Source organism: Blennius ocellaris (genome assembly GCF_963422515.1).
Source record: "Blennius ocellaris genome assembly, chromosome: 19".
Classification (NCBI taxonomy): Eukaryota; Metazoa; Chordata; class Actinopteri; order Blenniiformes; family Blenniidae; genus Blennius; species Blennius ocellaris.
The window spans coordinates 18,750,283-18,763,707 of record NC_137668.1 but is presented as its reverse complement, the minus strand read 5'-3'; the positions used below and the strand labels follow the sequence as shown (position 1 = coordinate 18,763,707).

General features: G+C 42.7%; 1 protein-coding gene across 1 annotated transcript; it reads left to right on the top strand.

Moving 5' to 3' along the window:
- The first annotated feature begins 6,903 nt into the window (after positions 1-6,903).
- ralaa (v-ral simian leukemia viral oncogene homolog Aa (ras related)) lies at positions 6,904-12,384 on the top strand. The gene is made up of 5 exons (XM_080514636.1): positions 6,904-7,103; positions 8,782-9,010; positions 9,093-9,301; positions 9,435-9,609; positions 9,690-12,384. The coding sequence occupies exons 2-5, from the start codon at positions 8,897-8,899 to the stop codon at positions 9,810-9,812; spliced, it is 621 nt and encodes a 206-aa protein (XP_080370762.1). The 5' UTR covers positions 6,904-7,103; positions 8,782-8,896; the 3' UTR covers positions 9,813-12,384.
- The last annotated feature ends 1,041 nt before the right edge of the window (positions 12,385-13,425 follow it).

Genomic DNA, 13,425 nt, shown 5'->3' with positions numbered 1-13,425 from the left:
AGTCATACAGGTCATTGGATATCCAGACGTAAAGACGCTGGACAAAGCCAGTTGTTCGCTGCTGACAGTTGACTTAATGGTCTAAAGACATGATTAATTCCTTTCTGGATGCACGCAGCTGACAGAAGTGTATAAAACATTTAGGATGTCAGCAAATGAGACAGATTGTTTTTGAAATGTTTTCTTCACAAAACCGGAGTTAACTTGAAAGTTTGGTATGCAAACAATTTCTTCTAAAACAATTAGGATGTCTGATAAATGAGTGACATTCATAGTGTAGTAGAGGTCCTGGTTTTTATTGCTCAGCACTAGTGAAGATATTTCTTAAAGTTTCCTTTTTGGGCTATTCAGCTTCAAGAGTCACATCTTGAGTGAAAATGTCTTTATTTTGTCAAAAGAAAAAACAATGAGTGCAAAGTGTTGAGATACATTTCAGAAGTGTAGCCGATAAACAAACCCGAGAGATATTTTTACTTAGTGACTGAATCATCCAACAAGAACCATTTCTTATTTTAACGTGTGGATCTGGAGTTTATTCTTGCCAGCGAGAGTACATTTTGGTCTTTAACAATGTTTGATTGGCTCACATGGTACCAATCAACCGTGCCCTTGGTTGTCTGAGGTCAAATGCCAAACCTCAGACCTTTACAGCCAGCAATCTCTGCCACACAGGAATGCATAGAAGGAAACACTGCAGCCTTTTAGCAGGAGATGGCCGTGATCACACGCGCATGGGATCACACAAAATGCAATCTTCTGCACATCTACGTCGGCATCTCTAAATGATAGCAATCAATTTCCTCTATTATCCAAACATGTAGGCTGAGATCAGCTCACTGCTGACAATCACTGCCCATCATCTTGGGGAGCCAGCCCACAGCGGCGTGAGGGTTTAGAGAGGAGGGCTTTGTATATTTCAGGAAAACTTTCCAATCTAGCTGCAGGCATGGTAAAGCCTGAACCAGGAACAGTGAAGTGGTCTGTTGGCACAGCTGCACCTCGGGGGAACGTGGCTGGGCCTCTGCTGGTGTCGGTCACGGCTGCACTCGAGGGAGCTGCGCGGTCAGTTTCAGCTTGTGTGGCGACCGGGCGGCTGGGAGAAAGTGGGGCAGAGGTGATGTCCCGAAGCGCGCTGTATAATATCCCCATGGCGCCAGGGATGGACATACAGCTAAGAAAAGAACACAAACCAAATAAATTAATCAGATGCTGGAAGGAACTCATAATAAAAACCAACATTTGAAATAGTGATCCAGAAACAACATATTCCCCCCCAAGACCATCATTTATATGTACAATCTTAAAACTGGAGAAATGCTTTTTCTTCAAAACATACCTTTTTATAACAGTGGAGATGTATTCATTAATGGAAGAGTCAGAGGCACCTGTTCCATACAGGCGGCCGGTAATCTGATAAGGATTACGCACGTTCACCAGTACTGTGGACACAAACACAAAAAAAAGATATTTGCACCGTATTCCTGAAAGCAAAATCCTCTCGTAATCAAGAAAAATAATGCCTATTAAGGCCAGGTTTTCTCTGCAGTCTGAAGGGGACTTCAAGGGGGGGAAAAGGGGACGTTGACTTATTTTGATCTTAACTCTGCAATAACTGATAACTTGACTAAATATTTGATTGCTTACAGAATGTCAGAACAGTGAAAATCCAAAATAGATGACTGTGTTTGATTGAATAAAAGATATGAATACCAAACATGGAAAACATGAAGTCTTCAGGATTTTACTTTCTGAAGCTATAACTATTGCCCTAGTTGACATTTGTAGAGTTTGAGGCTCATAAAACATTTGTGATTCTTATATTTAGCATTTTCAAACAGTTGTGGTGCAATGGTTTTAGTTTACATGCGCATGTTGGTGTTGGAATAACTTAGTTTTCTTGAGTGGCATTTAGTTGTTCAGTGTTGTATGAAAAGCACTATTCTACTTTCATTTTCCCCACTTGTCCAGAAGGTATTTCTATATGTGGAATAGTGATGATATTGCATTTGCAAGTTCTCACAAACAGCAAGCGAATCCACGTTGGGCAGCTGGAAGGTCGAGGAGAAGCTGACATGGGACTCTGGAAGGACTTCAAATGGCAGGTCACACACCGAACCTGATAACATAACCGGCCACAACAAAAAGAGGAATGGATGCGTCTCACCGCGATCATTTCCAAACATGCCGATTTCTCTCCTGTAAAACTCATCCCACCTTCTCGGGAGGCCTGCCCGGTGAAGCAGCTCCGCAGCAGGGTGTTGATGACACACTGGTGACGAAGCACCTCCAGCAGAGCTGCGACATGTGCAGGGCTGGTGAAGGGAACACAGTCCACCATGGTCCCTCTGTGAGCAGGCACATCCCATGCAGCTTCAGAGAGAATACAGCTGTGCATCGCACCACCAGAGAGAGGCTGGATGCACAAACAGTGACCATTTGAGTTAGACATATCTTATCGTTATACAATTACATCTGTGGTTCAAATAATGATTTAGGCTTACTGAGTCTATTAAAGCAAATGGACCTTGCCATTGCAAAAATAGCCTCCTGTGAATCTAATGGCTCCCAATGGCTCCCTGAACTGACTGTGCTCTCACCAGAATCTTGGGTAAGGGTGCCCACTGCAGGTCACTCTCTGGTATAGCGACACCTAGAATGGAATCAGAGGATTGGGGGGGGGGAAATGCAAATGAGTGTTTTCCCATCATTGCATTTTGCATTATGAAAATTTCACATTTTCTACAGTAATTACAATGAAATTTAACCTGTAATCTTCCCGAGCTTCTCCACAAAGTACGGCGTCATTGGTAATGATGGCTGCAGTCTGAGCAGGAAACGGGCAGGAAACATCTCGTGTGGCACTTCGTCTATCGACAGGAACACAGGGTGGCTGCGGAGGACACAGCGGCACTCGATCAACACTCACAGCGTCGACATTCCGTCTCACCGCAGGGGGAAAAATGAAAAGTGTCCTGCTGAGTGGGAGATTAAAAGTGTAACGGGCTACCCCAGCAGATCCAGTTGTGGAGGCTGCAGGAGGAGTGAGGCCATCTGAAGGTTGTGACTCATGTCGCTGGCACCTACTGTAACCTGGGCTGTGTGTACCAATGCCTCCAAACCTGCAAGATGATGCTTTAAGTAGAATCTACAAGCAGAAAAAAAACCTGGAAGAATTGTGCATTTAGCCCGCAAGAATAGAAATATCTTACATGACTCTGAGGTCTTCAGTCCATTAGATGAGGGCACAAAAAACTTGATAGTCAAAGGACAATCTAGAATAATAGCATTGCATTAGTTTTATATCAAAATATAATTGGCATACATGATGGGTGTTTGTTTACCATCTTTTTCTGCAATTACAATACCAAGCATCCCACCATTGATCAGATCCATCTGAAAGTTAGGGCATTCAGACACCCTAAGAGCAAACAATTTACACAGATTCAAATGCTTATCAGTTATTTAGTTGAAATAAAATAAAATAAAATAAAATAACAGTATTCATGCTCACCAGGGCAGATGTGACATTTGATCCAAGTCTTTCCCAAGGTATTGTAAAGAAGCTAACAATTTCAATTTGGTTTCACTAGAAAAAATATGAAAATATTTTATTGGAGCAAGAGATCCACAAAAATGTGAACTTCGGGAATATTGCAAGAGTTTGTACTTGTTTCCAGGGATGTTGTGTTGTGCGAAGAGAGCTGCCAAATGAACTGAGAAATCTGAAAAATGTTCCGACCTGTTCATGAAAAGCAGCACAATCAGCATGAGCAGCCTCAACTATTTCTTTGAGGTATTCATTTAAATGGTCATTAATTATCTTTGGGACTGCAGAAGTTTAAAAACTCACTCACTGCAAGAGAAAAGCTATTCAAATGTGACATCACTTCTTACCTCAGCAGGTGAAGGAGAGACTGACTGACCTGCAACACAATATCACTTGATTAGCATGGAGAGTAAAAAGCAGTGCAGGGGGTCGTAGAGCAGAGTCCACTTACAGTGGGAGACTTTCCATGTCGGGCCACGTTCACCTCCTTCACTTTCCCACATGACAGGAACAGCACTTCCACATAAAGTAGGTCAGCTGTCAGGTAGCATGTAGCCTCGGTTCTGTGAAAGCCCACCCTTGGGAGAAAATAAAAGATGGTGTCACTTATTATATTACAGTATTATAGTGTTCGAGAAGTCCCCCAGAGCCCAAACCACATTGCAACCATCAAAATCTAATGCTGCACGTGCATCATACTTTTTTTTTTTGAGAGAGAGTCACCATTTCAAATGTTTTTCTATTAAACATTATTTGAGTCGTGATGGTCTCAAACTCATTTTAGTCCTGGTGCCACATACAGCCCGACTATACCTTGAGTGCACAAGGTTGGACCTTTAAATCTAAATTTTTGGACAACTCATATTAGTTTCCATTATTTTTGTTATGAAATTATCACTGAACGATTATCATTTAATGAAATACTGCTTTACGAACCTATAAAAATTACATTTTAAAGCACAATAGATACATTTCCAACATGACGCTATATGCAGACGCCACCAAATGCGAAGCACATTGACACGCGCTCCATTTTCAGCATTTGGCTTTGATGTCAATGAATTTAACTTTTACTCTGTATCTGATCTATTGGCCCAAGTTGTATTTACACTGCAACCTCTTGGAAATAATTTAGAAAAGTTCCAGTTAATTTCTTCTAATATTTTCTCAACATCATCCTTCAGGCTGGACAGGACCTTCTGGAATGTCCCCGGTTTGGTCTTTGGAGCCCTTCAGTGTAGAGCGTGCATGTTCGTATTTGTGTAATGATAGACAAGCAAACTGTCACAGTGTTATCTGCCTTCACTAGGACCAGTTCCAGCAACCACAACCCAGGGTTAAAGTGATAGAGAAGATGGACGGAAGACACTTTCAAGGTTGTTGAGAACCATTGGGTAAAAAAAAAAAGAAAAAAGAAAGGGAATAAATCTTATTTTGTGCTGATCAGATAGGCTTAATTTTATTATCTGGTTTATTGTTTTTACTGTCATATAGTTGCGACTTGACACTAAACCTTATTGAATCATTGTAATGTCTCCATTTCTCTTTCAACACATCCTCTGATAAAAACTTGCTTTCAGCACTTAATACATATTTTGGGTGGCAACATTTTGTTTTTATAAGTTTTCCCTATTGAGAAAAAATACTTGAATAAGGCTCCCCCCCTAACCCCAGATCTGCCTCAGTAGAGGCCCGTCCAACACTTTGAGAGCCACTGATTTAAAGAAATGATAAGAGAAAAGTGGCTGTCAAACAGGCAAATGAGAAGATGATGAGGTCTTCACAGTGGTAATCTCTATTAAATCAGCACATTACCCGAGTTGTCTGGCAATCATCTCCAAGCGGGACATCATGGAGTTCAGGGACGCTGAAATATGTAAACATTCAGTTACCCATTGCACAGTTAAAAAATAGACACACGCTCTAAAATAACCGCAGATCACTGATAAAGTGTTTGTTTACTATTGAGCACTTCCTGAAGTCTTCTCAGGGCTCGGACCAGTGGCTCACAGGGTTTGGACACATCTCTGGATTTCTCCTATTATGGTGCAAAAGAGAGAAAGAACAACAATGGAGCAGTTGTGTGACCGTGTGAGTGTTGGATCAACAGTGTTTATCCATCCCGCCCTGCAGTGAGTGGAACAACAAAGGAGATGTTGACATTTGGATGGTTTGCACGTCGGGATGGGCATGTGTGATACGAGCCTCCGGTGTGAACGTACATTCCCTCTGTGAGGATCCCAGCTCTAAGATAGCTGTCTTTACAATTCACTCTTGGCAGAGACTCCTAGAACTCGCCTCAGCTGCGTTATCCCTTTGGACCACACGTCAGTTCAGACCACCAAGTAATCAAATTTCTCCAACAGATTCCAGAAAGTGACCACTGCCAAGCTCCACTTTGTATTAATCCAAAAGTATTATCTACTCTGCTGCTCCACCCATGACGAATCCAAAGGAAGCGGGTCCACCCTCTCTGCAAAGAGCTACAACACCCAGCCTCAACGCAGAAAATACTAATGAAAAAAACACTTTGCAGCTTTTCTTTTGCTGTTTATGTGTGAATCACTGGATGTTTAGGCCTCTTGATCTTGCATATGATAATTGCAGATGCACAAAGTGCTGATCTAACAAAGACGTGTGTGTTCCAGGATGAATGATCTCATTCTGAGAGCATCAACACACCAGATCCTGATTCACAGCACAACTTCATATTCGAGATGTCACAGGCCGACTGCTGTTATGCATGCAATCAGACTTTCCTTGGACACTTTCATAACCAGTAGAAATTTGCAGTTGATTTCCAACCCTTGCATGAATAAATAACGATTAGTTCAGATGATAGGAGGCCGATTGCTGGGATTTGTCTCACCATGCATCTTTGGACAAGCTTGAAAGTCTCATTCCAAGTCCTGTCCTCAAACTTGGTGTGCAGGTCAGCGATCACTGAATTTTCCATCATTACACAAACTTTATGCATGAAAGTAACAAGGAAAAAGTGAAGTCATTTTAGTTGATAACGGGTTTAACTGGAATGTTTGTAACCACTATCGCTAAGCGTCTCGACGTCTATTCCATGTTTGTCTTTGAGGACAAACGTGCCATCATTTATACAGACAAGCCAATTAATCAATCATCAGCCACTGCTCCTAACCTGTCCAATAGCAGGATGCAAACAGCCTCAAGCCAGATTTGCATTAATCTTTCGTGTTTTTTTCTCAGAGGGGGAAGCTGCGTTTTACCCACAAACTGAAAACAAAGTGACTGTTGTGGGAGGGCGTTGTCAGCCGGAGCCGAGCCCAGCCTACAGAGGACGGACGGAGCCAGGCCGAGCCAAGCAGACAGGAAGGTAGGGAGCGGAGCGGAGCCGAGCCAAGCCGAGCCCGCAGGACGAGCACCCACTCATCCCGCCGCCACCAGCGACCAGCCCCGTCACAGGAGTTAGCCTCGGAGCTAGCCATGAGCTAACCAGCAGCTAGCTGAGAAATCTCTCGCACTGCCTCCACAACTCAGCTTCCATCAGACCTCCTCCCCAAGCTGGACATAGCCTAATTCACCGGTACGTGGTATTCTCCATACTCATCTATTGTCGCGATGTGTTTTAACGGTTTTGTTTAGGGTTTTTATTTTTTTTTGGGGGGGGGGATCAACGTCACGTCGCATCATTATCATTTATTTTGTGATTAGCTGCTCGTTATCGTCGCTAGCCTTTTCGCCAGCCTGCTAGCCGGGAGGTTGCTGAGTCTCAAATCATCGATCGGACAGCTGTTGCTGGTAGAAAAAGAAATGACAAAGATTTAATCTGATGTGTTTCGTGACTGGTCAGGTTTGTTAAATTAAGGTCAGGTGGCGTGCACCTGATATGTGGGTGAGTTAGCTCGTTAGCCACAACCTGCTAAGCTCGACTCGCAGGTAAAATGTCACCGGTGTTTATAATCCTCCTTCATTATTCAGATTATAATATTGCGGGATTCTGATTCGTGATATCGGCTGTTTGTCCTTGTTAGGAAGATGGTGGCTGACTCGGTTAGAATTGTGCTATTAGGTGACTGCTCATAATGACAGGCTAACTTCTCAACCTGGCTCATATGTTTGTTTTCATGTTGACCCTCAGTGTAATTATCATTTAAGTAGCTGTTATCTAAAGACAAACACAGTCACTTCATGTGGAAATAGTTACTATTTACAGGTTCCCAGTCCAATATTAGGCGATTTTCACTTTTAGCTTGAGCTAATAGTTGAGTTATTATCAGGTTTTAATGGCTGAAGCCAAAAGATTCTACTTTCAATTAACAAATCGCAGTATTGACTTAGAGTGCAGAGACCTCTTTTGTTCATTTGTATAATGACGTGTTGGCAGCTTTCCCGTGTTTTTCCCTGATCCCCAGAGTATGTGATGGGACTGAACCTCAGTAGACATTTTTCGACATGATGCTATTCCCATAGTCCTCTTGGACAGATGTGTGTGGGAAATGGTTTAAGCATGTGTCAGCTTTTATCTACTCCTGTCCAAAATCAGAAAATACAGCCAGAACCTTGCTAAATGGGTTTTGCATGCGTCTCCTGGGTCAGGGGAATTTGCCTGCTGTTTAACAAGATGTACAAACTATTAGTTTTGGTTATTGCAGCGGTATGTTGTGGACAAGCAGAGATTTATCCAGTTTGCAAATGTTTTTCTGGTGAAGTGATGTCCAGCACATAAAGCCGAGCTGCCAGTAATGGTGTGTTTGCATAGTGATCACCACCGATCAATAAACTGACCTTGAATGCACATTTATGTTGATATATCTGAGAGAAATAAAGCTCAAAAGCCCCCCCCCCCCTCCCCTTTATGTTACCACTATGAAATTAATTCCTATAGTTTGTAGTAGTCCCCAAGAGAAAAAGAATCCACTTTCAGGGATGTATATTTTCTGTATAGGCACGTAGCTACAGAGAGGAGTGACTTGAAAAGGAATAAAGATTTGCTTTAATCCCAGGACATGACAACATATTTGCTGCTGCCTCAACGAGGAACAGTTCCCTCTGCTACATTTGTGAAATAGTGGTAGTTTCACCTGGTTAAAACTTTTATTGTATGAATGCTGATGGCATCAAAGTCTCCATGGCAACAGACGCTGATCTCTGATCTGCTTTGCATTTTCGTCAGGAAACGCAAACCTAAGTTGTGTTTAGAGTCGATGAGTAAATTATAAGGCAATGTCTGAGGGTATTTTTCTGTTCTTTCTTATCCACAGAAGTTAGTTTCTTCCTTTACGTTGGACTGTTTTTCACGGCCTTCGTTCCACAGTGGTTCCCACCGCCTTGAATCTCCGTCTCCTCTCACACTGTCACCTCCCGGCGCACAGAGCCATGGCAGCTGCGAAGCCAAAAGGGCAGAACTCTCTCGCCCTCCACAAAGTGATCATGGTGGGAAGCGGAGGAGTGGGGAAATCGGCCCTCACTCTGCAGTTCATGTACGACGAGGTGAGTGAGTAAAAACCACAGCGGTCGGGGGGAAAAAAGCGTCCGGCGTGCGAGCCTTCTCTCCCTTCTCTTTCTGCCCCAGTTCGTCGAAGACTACGAGCCCACTAAAGCAGACAGCTACAGGAAGAAAGTGGTGCTTGACGGAGAGGAGGTGCAGATCGACATCCTGGACACGGCTGGACAAGAAGACTACGCAGCCATCCGGGATAACTACTTCCGTAGTGGCGAAGGTTTCCTCTGCGTCTTTTCCATCACAGAGCTGGAGTCGTTTGCAGCCACAGTAGATTTCAGGTGCACTCTGATGGAATTTTTTACTTTCATATCAGTCTGGCTTATTTCATGGATTCAAGTCAACTTTGGGGGGGGGGGGGGGAGAGTCAGTTTATTGTTAATTGTTGCCTGAGTGACATTTCCTGCTTTGCAGAGAGCAGATCCTGCGAGTGAAGGAGGATGAGAACGTGCCCTTTCTCCTGGTGGGGAACAAGTCGGACTTGGACGACCGGCGGCAGGTCAGCGCAGACGAGGCGAAAGCGCGCGCCGAGCAGTGGGGCGTCTGCTATGTGGAGACTTCCGCGAAAACCCGCGCCAACGTGGACAAGGTTTGTAAACATCAGAGCGGCCCAACGGGCGGACGCTGTCGATACGGAGCCAACGTTTTTCTTCTCCTTCGTGTCCTCAGGTGTTCTTTGACCTGATGCGAGAGATCCGGGCGAGGAAAATGGAGGACAGCAAAGAGAAGAACGGGAAGAAGAAAAGTAAAAGTTTGGCCAAGAGAATTCGAGAGAGATGCTGTATTTTATAGTTGCTAAAGAGAGCAGACCCGCTGCTTGTGTATATATACATTTCTCAGACTTTTGCATTTCTTTTGTGCCCGTACCTGACCATGACTTTCTGTTCCTGGCTAACAGGACATCTGACCTTGTGTCAGGAAGTAGTAAGGTGGCACTCCATACACCATTTATAGCTCTAACTTTTTATGTGCTGACACTCCAAATAATTTCTGTACTCTCTCTCTCTTTCTCTCTCTCGCTGTCTCTCTCTTTCTGTCTTACTCTGACCGCGACTGCAGAGTGTAATAAATGGATGGTGTTTTAATTTAGGCCTGAGCGCGACACGAGGCTAAGCCCTGAAACCTTTCATTGTAAAGTTAGATGTGTGATAATATATTCAGACAAACTGTGCCGTACCTGTTTGAGAAAGGAAGGAGGACGAGAAGGCGCCAGAAGCGAGGTCTATAGGAGGAGGATGTAACTGGAGCTGAATACTGGAAATCCGCCGTCTGTGGTAGGAAAGTTGAACATAGAGTGACAGTTTAGTGTCAACGCAGTTCATCAAGTGCCACAACGGAAACCTACAGAGCATTTTAACAGATTGATTTTGTAAGACAGATGTTTAATGCCATTCCCAGTTGTTGTTATACTTCTAGTAGAGTTCTAAACGCTGTGTGGACTCCCACTTCCCCCTTCTTTTTCCTCTCATCTGTCACACGAACCTGTGTAAGATAAGCGCACTGATGTCTCCTCTGTCCAGTCTAATGCACAAACATCTACATTAAGCTTCAATCCGTGAGGTATTTTACAAAACTTGAACTTTTTTCTTTTCAAATTGAACATTTCAGAAGTTTTACCTCACTCGGCTAGCGACTTCATTGCCTCTTTGTCTGCAATGTCGGGATCCCTGGTGCTCTCAAAAAAAAGAAAAAAATAAGGCGATTCCTCAACACTACGTTCTTTACATGCTGTTTTAAACAATCCGCTTCCACACGTGTAAAAATGTACTTTGCCAATTTAAATATTTACCTGGCTCAGGCTTTTAACCACCGACCTTGTGTTTTATTCTTTTTTTTAATGTTAATAAGTTAAAAGAGGCTGGAAGGAGTCAAAATCCCTGTCACCAAAGAAAATACGCTCGCTCATAAAAACAAGTGCCCACTCGCCAATCGAAGTGAAAGACGGCATCAAAAGCACGACTATGGACTTCATAGTGAACCGGCAGAGATTGAAGCGCAAAGTCACAGAGGCGTCAGTTTCTCTGGTGCAGCACGTCACTGTTGCCTCTCTGTGCATCGTGAATGTGAATAATCCCCCAACATACTCCTGATCTCGGTTCAGCTTCACTGACGTGATGCTTTGTTTACTTGTGCAACGTTTCCCTCATCACGCACCCATTTGTTCAGCTCACAGGCGAGTCGAGGTTGCAAAACAATTTGGCAAATCGGGGTTGCAATATACAATTGCATGAACCAAAACGCACTGTGAAGCCGGCCCTCCTTTGCTTTTCGTTTACAAATGAGCCATTTCTGTTCATTTTTGATCACTACATTTTAATCTTATTTAAGATTGTTTATTTTGGTAATTTTTTGGGGGACAAAATTTATAGTTTAAATCGCCCCTAAAAGATTCTCCCCGATAGATCCTAGATAAGATACAAAACACTGGAGTCTATGCAAACTGAGGAAATGTGACAGCTGGGATCAGTTCAGTCGTCGACAAGCTGCTTTTAAAATCCCCACGTGGAAGACGAGAGGGAAAACTACCACTGAAAGTGATTCCCTGCATTTTGTTCATGGTGTACAGCTTTTTAATGTGAAGGAAGGCTTAGAGAAAAGCACACAGCCGAGAGCCGGTGGAATCAGAAAAGTTGGGACGCAGGTTGGTCTCAAATGTTTTAAGGGCTAACCTCCAGTACTTAACCTTTCTGATGGGCAAAAAAGATTAAAAAAAACAAACAACCTTTGAGTGTAATTTTTAGCTTACGATACCTGCTGTGTGAGGATTGCACCACCGCAGTTCTCGCATAGCCCAGCCTCATTCTAGGAGTTGGTATCGCAAGAGGAAAACCGAGATGGTCTCTCTCTCCCTCCTTTTGTTTTCAATGATACTTTAAAGAACTGAGTGGTCCGAACATGTTCAGCGAGACACTAAAAGCCGATGTTTGTCTGTGTGAAAGCTCGGAGCTTCTGGGTATTCAAATAAGTTGTTTTGCCTTTTCTATAAACGCTCTTGAAATAACACTTTAAAAAAAAAAAAGAGAGAGAGATTTATGTGTTTGATTGGATGGTTGTATGTATGTATGTATGTATGCCATCATCAGTCCGATGTTTCCTCCATGTTTGTTTACTTTTGAACATAACCACTGATGTAGCTTGTAATCTGCTTGTGAATGCAGGAGGTGACGCTGACATTTAAATTCTTTTCTTTTTTTTTGTTGTTTTGGGTTTTTTTGTGTGTGAGATACTTGGAAATGGCAAATAAAGTGAATATTACTAATAACACTCTGCCTGTGTGCTTGTACAATGTTTGGGACACGACTGATTCAGTTTTTAGCATTTGTAATTATTTGATTAGTTTTGTCTTTTCTCCAGCGGGTTCATGATTTCAGCTGCTTCAAAGCTTTGAAGAAAACATTTTGGTTGTTTCTCTCCACAGCTGTAAAACCTGTAAATCCAAGTTGAATAAAATGATCAGTTTCTTTAATTATACATTTATAGTTGATTTATTAAACTATCATTACTTACTTAAATATATCACATTTGTCGACATGAGCCATCTTTTTGAATGATCATCTGGCATGCAAATACAATTAAAACACACGATAAGAATGTTTGTTCATAGTTTACTGAGAGCTGCCGGAGGGGCTTAAGGGGCCACGTGTGTTTACAGGTTACAGATCTCCATGTACTTCCATGTACTCCATGTGAAAACAAGTGAGGAACCAGTTTTATGAAGTACAAATATTTGTAGTCAAAAGCTAAGTTGAAAAATGAACCTTTACATACACAGTTTGTGACTTTGCTCCTCTTGTCCAAAGAGATTACCCAATCAAAGCATTTTACTTTGAATTATGATAAATAATGGCCAAACATGCTTCACCACAGCATTTTAGATTTGAACTATGTATGTGTATAAACTAAGTTTTATAACACTTTGTAGGTCTTGTATAAGGTAATTTTTCCAAAATAGTTTCTTAGACTCAGAATGATACTCATTACTAATCTTTGTTGTGAAATATAAAATTGTAAGTGCAGCTTGTGCAGGTGCCACATTATAAATATTTCAAGAAGAAAATATAACAGATCAATAGATTGAATAAAAACTGAGCATGTGCCACAGTATAAACATGTAAAGGTGTGTGTGTGTGTGTGTGTGTGTGTGTGTGTGTGTGTGTGTGTGTGTGTGTGTGTGTGTGTGTGTGTGTGTGTGTGTGTGTGTGTGTGTGTGTGTGTGTGTGTGTGTGTGTGTGTGTGTGTGTGTGTGTGTGTGTGTGAGTGTGTGAGAAGGGGGCAGTCCCTTCACGGGGACGTCACCATGTGGGATGATGACGCAGACGCGTATCATTGGTCCGCAGCGACGCACGCGGCCTGTAGTTTGAAAGCTGTCTGGGCCCTGGCGAGCAGTGCCGTTAGCCACGAACAA

What these genes read in the sequence shown, in the direction of transcription:
- ralaa (XM_080514636.1), top strand. Translation starts at nt 8,897, where the DNA reads ATGGCAGCTGCGAAGCCAAAAGGGCAGAACTCTCTCGCCCTCCACAAA. An exon ending in TGCAGTTCATGTACGACGAG is followed by an intron (nt 9,011 to 9,092) that starts GTGAGTGAGTAA and finishes TTTCTGCCCCAG; the next exon opens with TTCGTCGAAGACTACGAGCC. An exon ending in CCCGCGCCAACGTGGACAAG is followed by an intron (nt 9,610 to 9,689) that starts GTTTGTAAACAT and finishes TCGTGTCCTCAG; the next exon opens with GTGTTCTTTGACCTGATGCG.